Source organism: Hippocampus comes, unplaced genomic scaffold, assembly GCF_001891065.2.
Source record: "Hippocampus comes isolate QL1 unplaced genomic scaffold, H_comes_QL1_v1.1 scaffold39, whole genome shotgun sequence".
NCBI classification, from domain to species: domain Eukaryota; kingdom Metazoa; phylum Chordata; class Actinopteri; order Syngnathiformes; family Syngnathidae; genus Hippocampus; species Hippocampus comes.
The window spans coordinates 1,697,685-1,719,770 of NW_017842054.1; the positions used below are offsets into that span (position 1 = coordinate 1,697,685).

Consider the following 22,086-nt stretch of genomic DNA (forward strand, 5'->3'; position numbering starts at 1 on the left):
GTGTGTGTGTGTGTGTGTGTGTGTGTGTGTGTGTGTCTTTGTTGGCTGTGTTTCCAGAACGCCGTGTTCCACGGGATCACAGATAGCCCGAGTTGTATTGTTGCCGTGTTTGTTTGTGTCGGCCAGGCCCTAAAGTGCAGGAAAGCCAACTCCAAGCAAGGAAAGGTGTGCGCACGCACGTGTGGGTGTGTAAAATATGAGAGAGAGCAAGGTATTGTATTTAGAATGAAAAGCAGCAAATGTGTGTTATTTTTGTCTTTGTTCACATTACATGAACTGATGCCCACTTGGACTTGATTGTATATTTTTTTGATGTAGTCAATCACAAAATCAATCCAAATGAATGCGAGATGGCTTCATGAGTCAATAAATGTATTTTCAATGTTGAAATTAGAATTTTTTTTCCTCCCATATGAGGCTTTGAGATACTTTTTTTTTTTGGACTGCCTATTATTTGACTGCATATTATAGTATTGTTCGTAGATTATTATTCTTATTGTTAAGGAATAATGTGGTAGAGGGAAAAAAAATAACGAGGACAGATTTGGTTGTTGGTCAGTGCTAAAAAGTCATCGAGAAACGTGTACTTGGATCTCTGATTCAAACAATTCTGTAAAAATGTTTGACCAGTTTTATTAGAGTAATTGCTGTTTTGTTTTTTTTAATCGCTTTTCAATTGTGCATGACCACCCTACTTTCCCAAACCAAAATAGGAATCTTTCACAATTGTAAAGGACAAAACATGACCACGAAATAAGTCTGTTTTGCGAAGAACTGCTCACATTGGGCAGGCTCGCTAAGTTTGGAGCACAAGCGGCCATTTTGAATCCAAGGCAATTGTGTTTTGGCATCCCTCACCGACATTTTGTTTCACTTTGTTCCCGACTGAAAACAAGTCTGGCAACAATTTACACACACACACACACACACACACACACACACACACACACGCAGCACGCGCACACACACACACCTGCTGTGTTTTGGGAGTTTTATATAAATATATATAATTACAACAGGAACAAGGTCGTGTGTGTGTGTGTGTGTGTGTGTGTGTGTGTGTGTGTGGGTTTGTAGCACATTCTTGCAGGTGAAGGTCCCATTTCACTCTGCTCGTTCACATGAATTATGGTGTGCGTGCGTGTTTGCGTGTAAATGAGTGCACGTGAAACTGCACACGTGTTGGTTATCAATACACTTGATCCCCTGTCGTCTAACACACACACACGCACACACACACACACAAAGGGCCAAACGCCATCCACGGAGTCATTAGTGAGCATAGACCAGAGCCGACGTCACCGTATTGTTTTCATCAGGCTGCGTGCGCCGCCATTATCGTCATCTCCATCCTGATGCCGATGCGCCGTCGCCGCCGAGGCTCATCCGGAAAGACGCGGCCAAAAGATGCCGAGAAAGACAAATGAGCGCCATGACGGCAGCCACTTGGCTGGCCACTTGACTTTGATCTCTGCACAGGAAACGACCTCAGAGCGGCCGGCGGCCTTGTTGGTGCGACTGGCTTGCTTCCTTCCCGTCAGCCGTGCCAACATCTTGCGGGTGTCGACACATTTCGAAGCGTCTGGCTACCCACGTGTGAGGCAGCCACTTTTAGCGGCCATATTTGTAGTCCTTTAGTGATCGAGGGAATTTGGGTTCCACCAAAACACATGCGCACACACACACGGAAACATACCCGCAGATACACACGGTAATGGGCTATTTTATAGCTAAATATTTTTTTTTGCCATATTTTGAGTCCTGAAGTGATGGGACAACAGACGGGGGAATGCCCCCCCCCCCCCACAAACACTCCAGCTCCGATATCGCAGATAACTTGGCTCAAAGCTCATTTTGCTCTTGCCGTCAACTGCTTTTTTGGTCCCATGTTGTGTTGCTCTGAGTGCTCGAGTGCTCAGAAAATGGCACACTGAGGTGGCTGTCGTTGGAAGCTTTACACATACCGATACCAATTTCTTGTCGTCTACCACTCAACACCGACATGCGATTATCATTAGCATTCATGGTTGATGCCGCAGACAATCATAGCTCACTGTTATGTTAGCTTACGTTTTTCTCTCAAGCCACGAAACGTTTCAGCTGGCGGGAGACGGCAGCCGTAAAATGTCCAGTGGACAAAATTGCGAATTGTTATCTAGGCTGGCCCGGAGCGCAGCTTCCTTCAATCTCTGATACTCGAATTTGAAGGGGAAACCTCTTTTCACCTATCGCGAGTGGGTCAGGATCGTGGCCTTTTGGGTTCAGCACATTGGCAAAACAGGAAGCCGTTCGCCGGGTGGCCGTGGTTGTCCGTTCCGCCTGGACCTTGGTTTCTCACTTGCCGGCGCTTCCATACGGGAAGTGCCTGGCGCGCATGGGTGGCGAGCACATCAGAAGAGCGGGCTGCTGCCACGCCAGGAGCCCCGCCGCCGCCCCCATTGTTTGGCATCCTGCGACTGTGTACCTTCACAATGGGCGCACACAATCAAAAGAGTCGCCGACGCACGCGCTCGCCTGTTAATGATGTGGGTTAATGAGTGCAAGCAGCAGGGAGAGACGCGCTCGCTGCCACGTTGGATTGAAAGTCGTGATGATGCGTTCTCGCCATTTTGTCCCGGTTTCAAGTGTCGCTTCAGCCTTCGTCGGAGCTGTCACTGCTTCCTTGTCTCTTCACCCAAAAAAAAAAAAAAAAGACCATTGTCTGGAAAAAAAAATCTAAAACCAAATTTCACCAATAAGTAGACATGATGAACATGATAGCGCTACCACGACAGATTGTTTTTGGTGCTTCTGACAGATGTTAAAGTTGAGATGTTAAAGTTGAGCCACAGGAAGCAATAATCACGCCTTGTTGTTGGCGTTTGTGTCGCACAGGAACAGCTCGGAGCGTCGTAAGGAGAAGTCTCGCGACGCCGCTCGCTCTCGCCGCAGTAAAGAAACGGAAGTTTTCTACCAGCTGGCTCACCAGCTCCCGCTGCCGCACAACGTCAGCGCTCACCTGGACAAAGCCTCCATCATGAGGCTCGCCATCAGCTTCCTGCGCACGCAACGCCTCTTCGACGCAGGTACGCACACGCGCACGCAGGTCGAAGAGTAGAGTTCTGACCGCCATTTTGAGAGGTGACACGGTTGCGGATGAGAATAGAGACATTTGGGGGTCCGGGAGGGGAGGGGTTAGTTGATGTTGCACCGGGGAAAGTAAAGAGAAGGGATTCCGTGACTGATATGCTGCCCGTCGAGCATGATATCCAGACTCAGGAAACTATAAACAGCAGCAACTGCAATGGAGGAATGGTCTACTTTGGATCGTGTACATTTCCTGCAAATATTGTCACCGTTTAATTTCATGAAGTTAGAAGTCAACCAGGCATAATTGTGTCTTCCACGAAGCAGGATAACAAATTAGCAGAATATGGTGCATAGAGGAAGGTGATACAGGAGATGAGAATTAGGGGCCCCAGTACAGAGCCCTGGGGCACACCTGACTGGGTTAGGGGTCGACTGAGAAGGTCTGAATCAACTGAGTGTTGTCTTTGAGGGATGAATCCAATCAAGAGAGGCGTGACGTCTTATCGACATCCCTGTCCACCCAAACATAGTAAAACACATTTTCTGATCAGATTTCTTTTTGTTTTTTTTACATGGCAATGTGAAGAGTACAATTCTGTTTTTGTTTTTGTTTTGTTTTGTTCCAAATCCGACCCATGCCTCGTTTCGTACGTGGACATAAATCGGATATTTATATATGGATATGCTCAGGTCAAGCGTCAAACGTCATGTGACAAACGGCACATTTTTTCGCCAAAAGCTCGGATTTGACAAAATTCGAGTTGGCCATCAAAGTGTACCGTGCAGTGTCAACCTCGCCGTACTCGGAACTTGCAATTTGTGCCTTACTCCGACCCCTTGCAACGCACACGCGCGCATCGATGAAGTATTAGTCAGCCCTCCCGAGTCGCCACCACGTCTTCCCGTGTGTTATTTTAATTCCGAAAGCTGGATCAAAACAAACGCTATTGTTCCCGCATTCCTGAAAGCGTCAGCGCAGACGTCACGCAACATCAGTCTATTCTTCACGCTTTCTCCACTTGAGTGGATTCTACTGAGGCATTGTGCTTGGTGTTCGGGTGTCAAGTTGCGCTTGTCATTAACCGTAATGACATTATGTAATGAGCGAGGATTCAGCATGTCCGCAATACGCGCACGCCCCCCACGCCCCCCCCCCCCCCAAACACACAGACGGCCTTGGGCTTTGATTTTGGGGCTCATTCAAGTCTCTCTTGTTATTTTTAGGAGTCGAGTGATTTTCCAAAATGAAGGCCTTAATTATCTCCTTCACAATGACATGCAAGTCTTGTTATTTGCCTCCATTTCTTTCCCCTCATTTTTGGGATTATGTCAAGTCATTGTGATTGGACTCAAATCAGGTGAACGGTGGCAGATGGACGACACGTTGCAGATGTGCCCCCCCCAAAAAAAACGGGGGACAGTTGGCTGCTCAGCTGTTCCCGTGGCCAGGTGGGCCGATAAGGCCGCCACTTTGTGTTTCTGGGCGATGCGACCGCTGACAAAAGCGGCAGGATGAATTCTTAAAATGCTTCGGGCCATCCGACGATCTGCTCACGTTCCGCCAAATTGGACAGACGGCGCTTGGTAGCGATGATGACCAGACGCCAGCTGCAGAAGGAACCTACAAGTTCTGGAAGGGAATGCGATCACTTGACCTGAATGCGAGCGAGCAAACGCAAAGGGAAAATGCCCCGAGCAACACCGAGCGGCAATGAAAGACACTTGCAGTCGAGCATCACCCAGGAGGAAATGGAGCGTCCGCCCATGTCCGTGACGCCTTCCATACCACATCGGCAACCCAAGTATTTCCGAAAGTGAAAGTTTGATTTTGGCTTTTTGCTCCCATCAAAAGTTGGGACGCATTTGGACATGCTTCGAAATCGCACACGACTGTGCTTGGGCCTTCCCTTCCCTTTTGCGGATGATTTCAAGTCGATTGCGGTCATTTCTCTTGCCGCAGGTGGCTGAAAAAAAAAAGGGAGGGAGGAGTACGGGGGGGGGGGGGGATAAAAGGGGACGGGAGGGGGGACGGGATGGGACGGGCCCAAAGTGCATGCGAGGACACAACCAGATGAGCGTTGCGATTAAAAAGCGAGCGAGATGCGAGGAGCGATTGGAGAGGAAGTGGAGGATCTGCCCAACGGCAGACGGCTGCTGGCATTACTGCAGCTAGCCATAACAGCCCCGCGACGTGGCGCCAACACGCTGACACGCGCGCACACGCACACACTAGCGCAAGTCAGGTTCCGATGCGCGGTGTACCACAGAACGTCATTTACATTTTGGACATTGTCATTCAGCACCCTGCAAAAAATGACTTCCCTTAGCCTCTCTGGCTTAGCATCGGTGGCCTAGCACGGAATCAGAGCTCCAGTTGCCGTGGGCCTTTTTGTTTTTCTTTGAAGAAATGCTTTCTGGCACGATCAAAGATCGTGCCCTGCGACACGATAAGCACCGAAACGACCATATTTTTACCCGTAATGTCATGTCATCGGGCAGAAGAACAAGAAATGGTTTCAAACAAAACAAAAAACACGGCTGTCTGACCAAAAAGCAAAGAAGACAGGCTTTTCGAGAAAGTCAAGCAGAGCAATAACTTTGCCGCGAAGATTTTTTATTTGATTTTTTTTTTTTTTTTTTTTTTTTGCTTTAGGGGTCGCATCAAACTACGAAATAACTCCGAAGACTGAGCGTGAGCTTGTGATGGCTAACTAGGCATTTCGTTACAGATATATAACAACCAACCTGCCTGTTTTTCTTTTTTTTTTTTTACCTGACACTATATCCCACCTCTTCCTGAATACAATTATCTGTGTGTGTCAATTATTTGTAGATCTTAGAAGGCCGGCCTACTCCATATGCTGCACTTCTACTTGGTGTTGATCATTCACTCCCAAAATCTTTTTCAAGACAATATGCTCATGATTATTTAGGGTTTGCAACTGGAGCGTATCGCATTGAAGACAATATAAAGTTTTGTGGAACTATAAATTCATTGGGGGAGCACAAGTAGACTAGGCTAGGCTAGCCGCGGATGTGCGCCTCAATCGACATCGATAGTAGCACACTGGTCAGTTACAAGCTCAGCGTTGGTGTGGACAAAGACTCATCAAGCGTGTCCTGTCTTGGATTGGTCAAGAAAGTCCAAAGTGATCCCGTGATGTGCTCCCGTCAACCATTGTGGTCCCAGCAGGACACTTACGCAACCCCAAGAACAACAGAGAGAGGAAAAGTGCAAAGCCAGGCTCCAAATGTCCGCTCATCACAGCTAAGAATGTAGGCCAAAGGTGTCCGCTGCCGGCCTTTTGGAGCGGACGCGGAGTCTCCCCCGTGAGAAAGATTTTTTAGCGCGGGGGGGGCAAGAGGACGTCGGACACCGTCTGGGCCTCAGTCCAGGCCCGGGTCCCCACTGGCTGTGCTGGAAGCTTTGAGAAAGTCAAAAGTCTTATCGGAGGGAAGCACTGGAGGAACTGCGATCTTCCCCTCGGACAAACTCCCCCCTGGCCCACCCGCCCTTCATCCACTGCTAACCCCTTGTGGAAGAAGTCACATGCGCACACGCGCGCACACACACACACACACACAAATTCCTTTTGGTGCCTCAGGGGAGACGACTTGCACAACATTATGTAATTATTATTATTTTAATACAATACATCTTTATTTATACAGCGCTTTCACTGATCAAACTTCCCTAAAATAAGTGTTGTTTTTTTTTTTTTGTGGACATCCTGTCATTCTAAACATGTCTACAAAATCTTATGCAGATCACTGAAACTGGTGTCGGGGGCAATGTTTTTCGAACTAGAAAACAAGTCAGTCCCCTGGATACTGTGCCGTGAACTCAAAATGGCCAAGATCCTGTTACATGTCCCTGCATGGCTTCTTGAGATTTTGTGTCGTGTCATTTTAAACGAGTTGACCAAATTCTGGTGTCAGGAGTTGATTTTCGGTTTGTTTTGGGTTGGTTGGGGAAATAGGGAAGGGAAACACTCCCCTTGAATATAGCGTCGCCAACCCAAAATGGCTGACTTCCTGTTGCTTTTCTGACATGGGTTGTTGAGACTTTTTTTTTGTGAATCATTACAATGTACACGAGTCTCCCAAATTCTGTGCTGATTGAAACTACCCTTGGAGTGCTGATTTTTGTCATCGTTTGTCATCACTTGTCATTTAAGTGGTAAAGATTCGCCGGTGCAAAAATTCGCAACAATAGTTAGGTTGATTGGGGAAAAAAAAAAGTGTACCGGATGTGTTCTCTGTCCACACTGAGCGCTTGTGATTGAAAGTGCTCACACTTGAGCGGACTAAACGTTCAAACACTGCGAGTGGAGCCGCGGGCATCGGCGCTCGCTTGTTTTGATCGGAGCCAAAGAAGTGCACCGTAGCATGTGCACCCGTCACTAATGCGCATGTGTGTGTGTGTGTGTGTGCGCGTGCACGCGTGTCATCAGGCTGCAAGGGCAGCGATGACGAGGAAATGAGCAGCTTATACCTGAAGTCTCTGGAGGGTTTCATCACCGTGGTAACGTCGGATGGTGACATGATCTTCCTGTCCGAGAACATCAACAAGTTCGTGGGCCTCACACAGGTACACACACACACACACACACACACACACACACACACACACACACACACACACACACGTCCGCACACATGACACACGCACAGTTGACAGTCACGCACCGTTTACTGGAAAATGCCGCTTGAGTGTTTTTCCCTCCACTGCCGTAGGGGGCGCTATGCCGCCATGATTCTGAATGAATCGTGATTTAAATGGGCAATAAAAATCAAAGCACATCACAGGGCTAGCGCAGCAATTATGTCACTTTGCAATGTCACGGATTAAAAAGGAATGCGCCAGTTCAAATATAAGAAATATCGTTTGAAAAAAACTATAGCATATGAAAATATAAAAATATTAGTATAATAAAATATTAATGGTCGTAGTATATTGATTCCAACAATTGTTAAATCATGTCGAGGAATAATTGTTTTTTTTTTTTTTTTTTTTTTGGTTTGACTTAGCAGCTTATTCTTTATTTTAGATTGTGTTCTTACCCCTGTCTTGTTGTGATTAATCAAGATTTAAAGATTATTTTATAATGATGATAATTATTTTAATTAAATAATAAAGGTTTCTTTTCTTTTGTTACTTGGTTGCTAAGTTGATTTGTTCTTATAATTAAAAGAGCAAAGAGAATCGGGGTCCTCAAATAAATTGTGTCTCTGTTCAGCCGAAATTTACTTCTGAAATAGACGCGACTTTTCAGTATTGGCGCAACGCTCGGTACTCTGCCGCTCTTGATTTGACGCCATCCATCTTCTCCCCGCGAACATGTGCAGAACCCTCGTTCGCTCGCTTCTGCCATCTGTTTACCCAAAATAAATCAATAAAAATTTCTAATGGCGTTATCTGCGCGTGTTGGACCCGTCAATTGGATTTGGCTCGTCTCCTAACGCGCTTACGTGTATCTTTAAAGTCTAGTTGAGTCAATAATCCGATTTTGTCCTCACAGCAGACGGCTCAGCAGCTTTTATTGTTGTTACTTTTAAGAGCAGAGCAATCATCATCATCGGCATTGTTGTCAATGACGTTAGCAAACCGCTTTTGGGTTTGTCAACGCTGGCTGGTCTTTTCAAGTAGCCATGGCAACCCACAACCTTATTTAGTTATGTATTTTTAACAACTTTTCACTCCATACATGGTTATTTATGCCACTTTGTTTTTTTTGTTGTTGTTAAATGTCCGCCATGCTGGCAATGGTCGTTTCATGTTTGAGGCCATAAGAGTAGACAATCAATTCACTCACTTCTTGTGTGGGTAAAAAAAAATCATTCATGACGAAGACTTGAATTTTGCCCCAGCTTAGTTGATGGTACATATTGACTTTGGCAAATGGTGGCAGCCCTCCCATCTTGCATAACTGGAAGCAAAAGCCCATCATGGGAAAGGCAAACGCACCTCATAGCAGCCATTTGAGTTGCACAATTGACGTGTTGCCCTTCAAACGTGGCCGAAATGATCCCAGTTGCTCGTTAAAAGCCGTCATGCTCGAGTCCTCATCGCGCTCGAGACGCCTACTTGTCGGTGACGCGTCCACAAATTGATCCATGGCTGCTGTTGCGTGAATGCAACACGGCCGCCACATCCCGGCAGTTCTCTCTGGAACGCCCTCCAGTGGCATTAACGGGAAAGACAGCTTGAGTGACGTAGAAGGGGCGTTTGTAAAAAGAAGCACCAAAAAAAAAAAGTTTCAGCATTCAAAGGGTGAAAACTCGACTTCTTGGGAAGAGTTGTTCCATTTTGAATGATACGATGTCAGTCAAATGAGTTGATTTTCAAAAGTGGCCTGTGTCGTTGGCGCCGTCCATCCAATTGCATGACAATAAACGTGCCTGCCTTTCTTTTTTTTTTGTGGTTGTCAGGTGGAGCTGACTGGCCAAAGCATCTTTGACTTTACGCACCCGTGTGACCACGACGAGATCAGAGAGAACCTCAGCCTGAAGACAACCAGTCAGTGTGACAACCCCCACCGCACACGCACGAGCGAACACGATGGCGCACCGAGGCTGCTTTTGAGTGCTTTTTGTTGAATGTTGTGGCAGCCAGTTGAGCGCTGACCTCCGGGATTCATCCGGGCATCCGTTTTGTGTAACGCTCCTCCTCACTGGGCTCGCGGCTCAGCTGGAACTTTGGCCAGCTGACATTGAGTATGCCCTGAACCGCAGCAAATCGATCACGTCAAATTCACACTGCACCACAGCGACTTTTGATGATAAAACGATCGACATGTCGTCACGGTCACGTGTCCAGATATGCTCGAAGATGTCCAAATATCACATTCTGATTTGGGTTTTTTTTCCCCACAACTTCAAAGTTGCCTAAGGACTGCCAGTGTGGATGTGTATGTGTTTTTATTTTTTATTTTTTAGTTTTTTTAGGCAATAGGCAGTGCAAATAGTTTGCTTTGATGCATTTGATTCCTTTTCACCTGGTCAGCTGATCGAAAGTCATCGGCATCAAAGTTTTTCATTGCAGCTCCCCTGACTGACTATCAATTTTCACGTGAGCTTGGGACCTACTGTAACGCGAGCTCCCCCCTCACCCCCAAAATTTGAGAGTACCATTTTCGCTCATGGAGGCAGCACTTCATCAGGAAACCACCAAATGACTCCTTGTCAATGAGTGTAACTGATCCACACACGCACCCGCCACTGGTGGTGCGTAAAGGCAAGCTGACGTCAGCATTGTGCAGCGCCGCTCAGTGAGACGACTTAAATGTGCCTGTGGGTCAAAAGTAAAAGACCGCACTACTGACGCAAGTTTCTATCTCATGAGAGCGACATGCGAACGCGGGCTCAGAGGTCATGTCAACAGCAGTGAGGGAGGGAGTGAGTGTGGGGTTTGTGTGTGCGTGTGCACGCGCTTGAGTGGGAGTGTGAAAGAAAGTAACACACGCATGACATTGCACACATGCCGTCGATAAGACTAATCAGCGGCGCAAGAGGAGCAATCCGGTTTGTTTTGTGGTTCTTTTCCTTCTCCCTCGCTTTCACTGTATCTCTCTCTCTCTCTCTCTCTCTTATCCCTCTCCGCCTCCTCTGTCTTTCTCTCTCTTTGTTTTTTTGATTGGTCAGGATATATAATATTTTTTTTTCAACGTTTCGAAGAAATTAATTCAAACTTAAAAACAATCTTGAGATTTAATTTGAAGGCCGTATCAAGCAGCCCTAAACAAAGTTGTTGATTCACGTTCAAGTGTGTCATGTGACTGCCGCCAGCCAATCAGAAGGCTCTGTTGCACAGCAGCCAAGATCAGCAGTCAACAAAACAAAATAACAAACGTGTAAACAAGCAGAAGGCGAGCAAGACAGATGTTCAAATCGTGTGATGTATTCATATCCTTTTTTTTTTTTGTTCCCAGCCAACAGCTTTGGGAAGAAGAGCAAAGAGCAGAGCACCAAGCCGGATTTCTTCATGCGGATGAAATGCACGGTGACCAGCAGGGGGCGCACCGTCAACCTCAAGTCGGCGAGCTGGAAAGTAAGACACACATGCCCTGGTCTTCCTTGTACATCAGAAAAGTTGAGCTACGTATGTCCTAAAAATCAAGACCAACATCTGATTGATTCCAACAGCAGAGTCTTGCATCAAACTAGTGTGAATAGAAAGAAGAAATTTCCCAAAATAAAAGTCGCAATCAAAAAGATGGACTTGAATGCACCACATAAGTTCCAAAGCAAATCTGTTGCTGACAAAAAAAGTGTGTGATTGCAATTCATCAGGGGGTAGGAGTAAGTCAGTAGAAACCCACCAAAATAAAAGCACAAATCATGGCCTCAAATCCAGCAGACCCAAAGCAAAAAGGCTGCTTGGTGAGCGTGGTGCAAGACCGCCGGAAAGGCCAAAATCTTAAGCGCTTCGCAGTCCGGCAGCCCGAGAGAGAGAAGCTCCAAATGGGCGTCTTTTGTTGCGCCGCAGGTGCTGCACTGCACGGGCCAGCTGAGGATGTACGCGAGCCGCCCGCAGCGCCCGGCGTGCGGCTTCAAGGAGCCGGTGCTCACGTGCGCCGTTCTCATGTGCCAGCCCGTCCCGCACCCGGCCAACATCGAGGCGCCGCTCGACAGCAGGGCCTTTCTGAGCCGACACAGCATGGACATGAAGTTCACTTACTGCGACGACAGGTGCGTGCGCGCGCGCGCTCCCTTCCCACCGTGACCCACCGCCGTGCTGCTGTTTTGGTTAGCAATATGGCCGAAATGGCCTGACGCGTTCATTGGTTAAAGGAGGTACTTATTTAGGGAGAGGCGATTATTTTTGTGGATGGCACATTGGTTCCCACCAGCTGGCTCAGAAAGGAGGGTGTTGATGTGAGGCAGGCGTCAATGCATCGCAACAAGTTGGATTTTAAAAGCAAGGCAAATTGGGGGAATGGAAACAACATTGTCAAGGGCGTTCGTTGATCGACGATTTGGGAAGAGGCCTTGATTGTTGTCATCACCATTATTGTTATGTTTCCATGGCAACAGTGTTCCAGCATTACCTGGAGGCTGGTTTCGAATTTTCCTCTCAGCGCTGGCACGAGAAATCGCACTCACTCACTGATTGGAGTTACACAAGCTTTTTTCTTGTAATCTTTTCAAGTTGCTCATGCAGCACAAAGGTTTCTTCTGGGCAAGAAAGTGTGTGTTTGCGTGCGTGTGTTTGTGTGACTCCACGTCAAACAAGGGCCCCCTTTTTTCTTTTTGGACACATTTTGGGGGGCTTGATAGTGGCCCAAATCCTGCATCCAATTAAGTGAATGAGGTTATTGAAGGTGCTGGCGCTCGTTGGAGGACACACGCAGGCCCACACACAAAAAGAGGTCTCACTTGGTGCAAAGTCCTGCGTCGTCATTGGCAAGCAAGGCAGCACCTCTGATGAATTGCACGGAGTGGCCACCAGGGGGAGGCAGACGTGCTGGATGCGCAGGAGGCGGCGGCTGCTCGGGGCTGCCTTCACTGGCTCGGATTTGGGAGATCGGAATATGTTGCTTGTCACTTGGCCGGCTGCCTGTCACAAAGGTCGCAGAGACTCTTGTTTTTTTCTATCCTGTTGGGAAAAGGGGGAGGTGTCAAACAAAGTTAGCCGTTCCTCGCTGAAAGTCGATTTTTTTTTGAGGGGCGGGCCGGAGGGGGACAACTGAGATTACGCAATGTTTTTTCCCCTCCCAAAAGTTGAATTTTGGGGACAAGTGTTTACATTTTCTCAAGTTCTCTGCCTGATTTTATTGTTGTTTGTATTTTTGCTCGCTGCTGTTTTGGTTTGCGACAGACTTAAAGTTCAGAGCCATTTTCTTTCCTGGTGGGAAAAGAGAGGTGTTTAATCGGGTTTTTGCTGGGTTTGTAGATGCCAAAGGATGACTACCAAAATGAAGCTCCTCAACTTAGTTGCAACAATTGACACAAGTTGAGCAAATAGGTTAGCTAGTATTTATTTATTTTTTTTAACATTGGACGATAAGTTCCCCAAAAAATGTTTTGAACTGGCAGCCTTTATTTTGGCACGGCATTTAACTTTTGAGGATTCTTCTTTGCGATTTGTTTTGTTTGAGCGCATCATAAAGAATTGTGCTTCTTACAACATAGATAAACGTGTGTGTGTGCTGTGTACGCGAATGTGTGTGTTCCAGGGTGACAGAGTTGATGGGCTACACTCCCGATGATCTGCTGGGTCGCTCGGTCTACGACTTCTATCACGCTCTCGACTGGGACAGTGTCACCAAGAGCCACCACAACCGTAAGATCCACGCGTGCACACACATACGCACATTTACACAACCTCAAACAACGCACTGGCACACATTCATTCACACTACACAAGAAACACACACACTCAAGTGAGCCGCACGCACGCACCTACGCTTGAAGATTCAAGTGTCACCTGCTGCATGAGGCTCCTTTTCCTTGCATGCTAAGTTAGCTTGGAAGCTAGGTTGTGGTCCCGTTGAACGTGCTCCTCCCCCTTCATCATCCTCATCCTCACGGTGGGTCAACGACCCGGCGTCCTCTCAAGGCTGCTCCCTTCCCACGCCACAACCGATCACACTCTTCAATTTCCTCCAAACGCTGCGTTCATCACAGACAACGGGTGTGTGTTTCCCAGAACGCCACGAGACCTGGAAATCAGTGCGACGCCTTGAATGGCCTTGATGAAACGACGTTCGTTTAACCAATTATCTGTCAAATTTCACAAATAAATGTTCCCCCGAAGAGCCAAATGGAAGTTGATCCACGCAAGTGAGGGGGCTCGTTGCTTGCGCTCGAGTCTTCGGCTGGCCTTCAGGAAATGGTTGAAAAGTGCATCTGAGACGGTGGCTCCGCATTGCCGTGAGCCAATACTAGCCTAAAGGCATAAATTCTCGCTCATCTAAACCGTGCCAGAGCGAGGATTGGCGTTACTGCAACTTAGCCGCTACCTCAGTGCGGCCCGGTTCGGAGGGTAATACGAACTGCAGTCGTTGAGCGTTCAAAAGCAAAAGCGACTCGTCACGTGAAGGGACCGAACGCGTGTCCTTTACGGCGGCTTAGGCATTTGCCGCTCCTGTGTTTTGTCCAGTGTGCAGCAAAGGCCAAGTAGTGAGCGGTCAGTACCGCATGCTGGCGAAGAGCGGCGGCTTCGTGTGGGTGGAGACGCAAGGCACCGTCATCTACAACGGCCGAAACTCGCAGCCACAGTGTATCGTCTGCATCAACTACGTGCTCAGGTAAGACGCCGCCGCCGCCGAGCCCCGTCTCCTTGCGCGTCGTCTCTTCTGAGCACGTCCCCGCGACGCAACTGGAAAAGTAGTAAAGTGTGTGTGATCCTCACTTGACCTGCCCCCCCAAAGCTACTGTGGGGGATTTGAAGGCCACGACACGTTCAGGGGCAACAGTGACCCGGGTCCCACTCATCAATCTGCTTGCAGCACAACGAAATTGGGCCATTTGTGACGAGAGGCGCAACAATCAAATGAATCGACTCTTTTGATCATCATATAGAGAGCTTGTTTAACGAAGTCCTTTCAGCCCGGCGGCAGGAAATGTGCGGCCATTATTATCATAGCTCATGAAAGCGGACTGATAGTTGCAGCCCTCGTTTTGCATTGTTGAGGGGCAGAAAGAAGGTCGACCGATGAGACCGTATAAATGTCGCTTGATTGCGATTGGGCGCCATTGAATGACTCGTTTCAGCCTTAGAATCAACTCGATGGTCCACTCGATCAAAACAAAAGTCAGTGGGAATGGCTCACGTTTTTTTTTTTTTTGTTCTGGAACTGTCTCAATCCACTATAAAAAAAAAAAAAAAAAAAAAAAAACAATGAAACTCTTATGGAGGTCACATTTGCACTTGATGGTCACAGTGAGATCATGGCAACGGCATGATGGGAGGTTGTTTAATGGCTTATGGTGATTGGTGGTTGAACTGCATGTGTGGGAGTTAACCCTGCATTTGAATCACAGCGAACGGTTTGGAGTTCCAAAGTCTTGGTGACACTGTTTTTTTTTTTTTTTTTTGTTTTGGAACTGTCCAAAACCCCTAAAAAAAAAAAAAAAAAAAGTTAAATAATTGGCTACGGAGTGATTTGTCGTGAAGCCTGTCTCTCGCTGTGTCCGCAGCGATATCGAGGAAAAGAGCACCATCTTCTCCCTGGAGCAAACCGAGTCGCTGTTCAAGCCCAGACAGGCCGGCGGGTTTTTCACCGGGGAGAGCGGCGGCGAGGCGCTCTTCAGCAAACTCAAAGAGGAACCCGAGGACCTGGCCCAGCTGGCGCCCACGCCGGGCGACACCATCATCAGCCTCGATTTCGGTCTGACTTCTATCCACTCAACTTCCGCGAGTACAACAGAAAAGATTCTTAGTGGTCACACCTTAATGAAGTCGAGGCGTTGCATTTCCTGGAAATGGTCCTTTTTGAAATTGGCTCCCTTAGAGATCGGCGGATTGAATCGCCTCCGGAAGCATAACGCCAAATAGTTTTTCATTGAAGGAGAGGGCTTAAATTTGCCGGCAACTCCCTCCTCGATAGGCCGCCCGCATTTCGAGGAGCCGTCCCAGCATCCAGCGGTGGCGTGCGCTCAGCGGCCCGCCCCCTCCTTGCCCGTCCCGGCGACTCCGTCCTGGGCCGGCGAGAGCATCGGGAGCGCGCCGCTTCCAACGGCCGGCGACGCGGCTAGCGTGGGCGCCACGTTCGCAGCCCAGCAGAAGCCGCCGCCCTGCAGCGTCACCCCCAGCCTGAGCAGCTGCTCCACGGTGAGAGCCGAGCACGGCGCCCCCGACGCGCGCGGAAGCGACCCTGCGGCTCTTGCCGGCAAACTTTGCTGATTCTGCTTTGGCGGTCCTCAGCCGAGCAGCCCTGGCGACTACTACCGTAGCCCCAACGGAGACTTGAAGGTGGAGCTGATGGAGAGGCTCTTGCCTCTGGACACCGAGGGCGACGGTCCCGCCAACAGTGAGGTGGGTCGAATCCCCCCCCCGGTTGGAGATAACGACACACGAGAACGAGGCCTCCCAAAAGTGCTGCCAAGTTTGGCCAAATGAAAAAGAGTTTTTCGATTTGGCCTGCCGCCTGCAGATTGTATAACGAACTGGAGATCTCATACGGTATCACCCAAACGGGTGATTTCATTCTGAGTGAATGGGAGCTCTTGCATTGGGTTGAAGAGGCTTTTGATAAACCCACCGCTTGTGTCGCATCCGAAAATGATCCGAGCTTCCACTACACAGCATTGTCGCCACCTGCTGAATGCAACTCCATTCGTGGCATCGTTTTGACTCTGTCGCGTTCTGGTTTGGGCTCTTTCAGCGGGACTTGAGTGACTTAGACCTGGAGACGTTGGCTCCGTATATCCCCATGGACGGAGAAGACTTCCAGCTCAATCCCATCATCCCCGACGCCGAGCCCCTGGACGGCGGCGCCGTGGTGGGCGCGGGCGGCGGCGCCGTTAGCGGCGCGCTTCCTCCCTCCCAGCGGCAGAGTTTCAGCAACATCGCCGGCCTCTTCCAGCCGCTCTCCTCGCCCCCGCATCAGCAAGGCCGCTACCGTCCGCCGCCCTCCGTCGCGGCTCCCGCCTGGGCTCCGAGCGAGGAGCGGACCCCGGGCCAGGGGGCTCTGGACCCGAGGACCAGGGCGTACATGATGGGGCACGTGCAGAACCCGCCCTATCAGGCCCCTGCCAGCATCCCTCTGTCTTCAATGGGGGGCATTCAGAACCTGCAGAGACCCCCGGACCCTCTGCTAGCATACCGGCAACAAGCAGCCAACGAGGCCTACCGCGCGGCGCCCGAGCGGCGGCCGTTCTGCCAGCGCAACCCGCTGCACGTCATGCACAAAGAAAGGTGACAGCGCAGGGTCCGTCTGGCCACTTGGTTCACGCATTGTCACGCAGGCTCGGCTGCTCCCTGACGTGGGCGCGGCTAAAATAGGCTCAGGGCAGGCAACCGTTCTGGATGGTTTGAGCCCTTCGTCCGCATCCAACCGTGTGTTGATCTTTTGGGCCGCCATTAAATACTTCAACTGAGGGTATCCCGTCGTCTGGGACTCGAATGTTCGAAGTACAGTATCAATTGGGTTGCCGCCTTTCAGTTCTGGAAACAAAGGACAGTCCTCAAAGGACAGCATCGCGACAAAACCAGACAGGCGAAAGACATTTTGAGGGTTCAGCTCCCCAAAACGTCAAGCCCCGAGGGTTTGCCTCTTTCCACACTCGGCCAAATAATTTTGTTGCCGTTTCCTCTTTTGAGGACGCGGCGGAGTCTCAGGTGTATCTGCTGTATTCGACATTTATAAAACCAGCGCTGCAGCCTGTGTGCGGTCAGCTCGTTACCAGGCAACGATCACGCCCGCGACCTCAAGCGCGTTCGAAAACAACACCCCCCACCCCCACCCTCGTGGATAATTTGATTGATATTGATTGATACGAGTTCAGAGCATCATTCAGCATTCTCCCAAGACAAATGCAATGTCTGTGTCTGTGTGTCTGCGTTTGTGTGTGCGCGCGCGTGTGTGTGTGTGTGCGTGTGGATATTGATTGATATGAGTTCAGAGCATCATTAAGCATTCTCCCAAGACAAATGCAATGTCTGTGTGTCTGCGTTTGTGTGTGCGCGCGTGTGTGTGCGTGTGTGCGCGACCGCAGGTGCTTTGAGGATTTTGTCCACGATTACAGAGACATCAATCCAGCCAACAACATCAAGCGCTCCTTCAGTCAGATGTCGGTGAGTTCCCCTGCGATTGGTGAAGATGCTCGCTTATTCTGCCTGATGTGGCAATTCATCATTGATTCCACCGATTAATTGTATCCCGAGGCAATACCATGTCAACAGCATCGCAAAAAAAAATAAAAAATTCTTGACTTTTCTAAAACGAAATAGTTGGAAATTCAAAGCAATCATTCCTATCAGAAGTAGTGAATCCAATGAATCCGTTTCAGTCACGCACAAATATTGACAAAAGGTGTTTTTTAAGGGAATGTCTACAACCCGACAAACAAAAGCTGTGAAATCGACATTTCAGACAGGAAAAAAATGGTCGCACACCAAATAACCTGTAAAATAGAAAGGCACAGTCTTTTCATAACCTGTCTGCGTCCCAATATTTTGTCAATGCGATGTGTGCATGTTGAGTTGTTGTCATTCTTTGTGTGTGTGTGTGTGTGTGTGTGTGTGTGTGTGTGTGTGTGTGTCTCTGTGGAGCAGGGCGAAGTCAAGACATCAGGAAGCATGTGGAAGAAGATGAGGGGAGACATGGGCAGTGGCGCCGGATCACTGCCTGGTACAAACAAGTCTGCCATCTTGTGTGATTGGAAGACGACTCGAACACAAACGTGACGAAATTTTGTCCTCCAGAGCTCGCGATGTTGCCGCGCAACAGGACTTCGTGTTTGAACATATTGCAGCAACATCGGAAGTTGGAGTATCCGGGCAACATGATAGGTGAACTTACACACGCACACGCACACACACACACACACACACACACACACACACACACACACACACACACACACACACACATATTGTGACACACACACACACACACACACACACACACACACACACACACATATTGTGCGTGCGTGTGTGTTTACACTTTTACTTTTTTGGGAAAGCTATCGGTAAAAATGTTTGGATTGTGAATGTGTTTTTGTGGCAGGTGTGGCCAGTCGCTTGCTGGGCCCGTCGGCGGAGCACAGCTTCCTGCCCGAATTGACCCGCTACGACTGCGAGGTCAACGTGCCTCTGCAGGGCAACCTGCACCTCCTCCAAGGCTGCGACCTGCTCCGGGCCTTGGACCAGGCCTCCTAGAACGAGGCCAGCGGGCCTTCCCGTCGCCTCCCATGCTATGCTAACTCATGAGCACATTCGGCCTTATTTAGTTGTCGGGATGGGCCGTCGTCATCGTCGTTGTTGTTCTAGCGCAGGGGTCTCCCAACTTGGGACCTCGATTGCCGCTGTCCTGCTTGTTTTCCGCATCCCCCTGCTGCAAACACCTGACTGACTGAGCAGGGTCGTTCGCAGGCTAGTCGCAGAGCTTGCTCATCAGCTGATCATTTCAATATCGGGTGTGTTGCAGCCGGGAGACGTGGAAAACATGCCGAAAAGCGTCCCCGAGGACCGGAGTTGGAGACCCCGGTTCTAGCGGGATTCACATGCGCACATAAAGCTGCCTTTCACCATTCCGTTGTCATTCTTGGACTTAAACGTCACCTTCGCGGCACTCGATTCATGGCTAATGCTAATGACACACACACACACACACACGCCTATGCACAGAACTCTTCAAATTTTGGACCAAAACCTGCACCAAAATTTCGGTGAAAAAAAATTGTCAGGCAAGGCCAACTCTGAAAAAAGATTTGTGCTGAAAACCATATTTGGACCATTTAGAGCACAAATTGAGCCAAAATGCTAACGCGGGAGGGAGGGAGGCTTTATTCTCGGGCTGCAACTAAAGATTACTTCAATCATGGTTATTTGACTCATTTTTCAATTCAATGGATTGGAATTCAAAAACTTTTTTCAGATCCAAATCCCTTTTTTCAAAGCCCCAGGACATTATTTCAAAAATGGGGAAACAAAAAGTGATTGGGGAATCAGTTGCCGGTTTGGTCTGCAGCGTTCATGAGAAAATCAGCAAAAAATGTCGATCAAGCGCCGACGTTTGCGAATGTTATGTTTTGATAAAACCCAAATGGTGGCATTCTTGGCTCGTCGTCGACGACAGAAAGCGGAATATTTCCGCAAGGTGCCAGAATTTGGATCCTTTCAAATCTAACAAGGTCTCTCTCCCCTTTGATCAGGAATTGTTGTGCCTCTACTTGATTACGATTTTTTGCATCCCAAAGAGATCTTTTTTTTTTCTTTTTAATATATGCTTGACAAAAGTGAAAGTAATGCGTCAAAGTCCCAAAATGGAAATTTGTTTTTAGCCGTCAACAATTTTTTTTGTTTCCCTTATCCCTTAATGATGACACAGCGAGCTTCTATGATAACTGCTGAAAAAGAAGAAAGAAAAAAAAACGTTTTATATATTGAGCTATTCTTTAGTCTGACGAGTCCACCCACTAATTTAAAAAAAAAAAAAAAAGGCGTGATGCAATCATGCAATCTACATGCTCCCACCTTGACCTGCTCCACTCCTCTTGTTCTACTTTGTTCTCGCGTGAGCACGGGGTGATTATTATTATTATTTTTTTTTTTTTTGCCTTTTCATAATAATTTTTGTTTGTGCAATTCTTAGTTGTCATGAGGGGAAAGCCTGGCCACAGGAGGATTACAGCCACATAGAAGAAAGAAAAACAAAAAGTGTACAGTCACTTTGAGATGGCACAATTGCTTGCCGAGTAGAAAAAAAACAATTGGACGAGTCCAAAGTCTAATTTGTTCAGGAAAATGGGGTCTTGTTAAAAGAACACATTTACATTTTGTATCAAATAAGGATGACCGCTTTGTTTTATTATACTTAAAAATTGGCAAATGTATCATTTTAATGTTGCAATTTTCTTTGGCGGGGGCGTTCTGCAGAAATCAGCACTTTATTATTCTCATTGTCCTCTTATTGTGATTTTATTCTTCTAAAATTCATTCAATTCTGTCTTTTTGCTTCGGATTTCGGCATTATCATGATCTCAAGATTAAAAAAAAAAATCTTCATAAAATCTATGACTCATAAAATGTTTTGGGGTTTTTTGGGGTTTTTTTTCCAACTCGACTCTGGTGATATTTGTTCTCCCCCCGCCGCCCCATAATCGTTTTTTGTTGTTGCTGTTCAGTGTGGCCCTAATCCTCCTTGGTCAGGGTCACAGTGTTGGGGGGGGGGGGGCAGGGGGGGCTTAGTGGCTGTTGTGCGCCAAGGTCTCGACCAGCACCATTGGACAAAGAGGTCGTCCAGTTTTCCTCTGCTGTATTTTTATGGGTGGGGTTGTTGAAAGTGGACCGCCTCCTTGCTACCCGTCAATCAAAAGTTGGCCTCTTTTTATATTTGTGTGCAATCTATTTATGTGTATAGCAGCAGAAGACTCTTTCCATGTAACCTTTGGCCAAATGATGTCACCCATGTCCCTGATGTTTGTTGTTTTTTTTTTTTTGAGGTAATTGTTGTTGCATCGGGGTGACCCCCCCCCCCCAGGTAGAGCTTTGCACACGCGCACACGGCGCATTTCGAATGTTGACGGTGGACTCGATGTGTCCTGGTACGTGGTCGTCGCCGTCTCGGTTTGGAGGCTCGCCCTTCACTTGGCTGGCCACTACTCGTCCTCTTCCTCCTCCTCCTCATTTGTGCTTTAAGAACGTTCCAAGTAGAAAAGGATGAAATGTTTTCTTTTCACTTTTCCAATATGTAGCATTTTTTTTTTTTAATATACAGCGGACGGTTTCCGGTGTGGTGTCGTTCTAATCCCGTCAAGTGAGTGAAGCGGGCAGGAGAGCTTCGTACGTACACGTCGACATCTGCGTCTAACCGACATGTTGCATTCAATTTGTGTTTGTATTTTGAGTTTGTCCAGAGAGTTTGCTAAGCATATGTTGCTTTTGGCGTCAAGTTGCATTCGGTTCCCCCAGAAATGTGCCTTAGTCTCGGCCAGTCCTTCACTTTGTGCCTTGTCCTCCACGTCGCCCCGGTTCTGATTGCAATCGAACCGAGCCAAGCCCAGTCGCGTCTGGTAACCTCATAGTCGCAAAAACTCGACCCAGCGACCACCCAAGCCCACTTTGGACCCCATTAGATCACTTGTCATCCCCAATCCAAGCCACATGGTTCTCTCGAGAACCCACTTCGACCCCATCAGAACCCATGCGGTCACTGTCACGAGCAATGCTGACCCCACTGCAACCCACAGACACCTCCGGAACCTCTTAGCGTCCCAAAAACCCTCTTGGACCCCACTGAAAAACTTGAAATATCCAGTTGCGCCAATTATGACTCTATTAGAACCCACTCGGTCCCCTGTTGAACCCGTTTTGACTCAATTAAAACCCAGACAGTCACTGCA

General features: G+C 48.3%; 1 protein-coding gene across 2 annotated transcripts in view; it reads left to right on the forward strand.

The window, feature by feature from the left end:
• Nucleotides 1-19,952, forward strand: part of epas1b (endothelial PAS domain protein 1b) — a 29,589-nt gene extending 9,637 nt beyond the window's left edge. The window contains exons 2-16 of one of the 2 annotated variants that reach the window (XM_019860119.1): nucleotides 2,875-3,065; nucleotides 7,524-7,660; nucleotides 9,502-9,589; nucleotides 11,001-11,119; nucleotides 11,558-11,760; nucleotides 13,248-13,354; nucleotides 14,174-14,321; nucleotides 15,214-15,404; nucleotides 15,624-15,847; nucleotides 15,941-16,051; nucleotides 16,401-16,933; nucleotides 17,734-17,812; nucleotides 18,293-18,368; nucleotides 18,443-18,537; nucleotides 18,746-19,952. In XM_019860119.1, coding sequence (XP_019715678.1) covers nucleotides 2,875-3,065; nucleotides 7,524-7,660; nucleotides 9,502-9,589; nucleotides 11,001-11,119; nucleotides 11,558-11,760; nucleotides 13,248-13,354; nucleotides 14,174-14,321; nucleotides 15,214-15,404; nucleotides 15,624-15,847; nucleotides 15,941-16,051; nucleotides 16,401-16,933; nucleotides 17,734-17,812; nucleotides 18,293-18,368; nucleotides 18,443-18,537; nucleotides 18,746-18,901 — 2,458 coding nt within the window. In that variant the 3' untranslated portion in view covers nucleotides 18,902-19,952. The remainder of the gene's footprint in view (nucleotides 1-2,874; nucleotides 3,066-7,523; nucleotides 7,661-9,501; nucleotides 9,590-11,000; nucleotides 11,120-11,557; nucleotides 11,761-13,247; nucleotides 13,355-14,173; nucleotides 14,322-15,213; nucleotides 15,405-15,623; nucleotides 15,848-15,940; nucleotides 16,052-16,400; nucleotides 16,934-17,733; nucleotides 17,813-18,292; nucleotides 18,369-18,442; nucleotides 18,538-18,745) is intronic. The other variant, XM_019860121.1, reaches the window with a different exon arrangement.
• The last annotated feature ends 2,134 nt before the right edge of the window (nucleotides 19,953-22,086 follow it).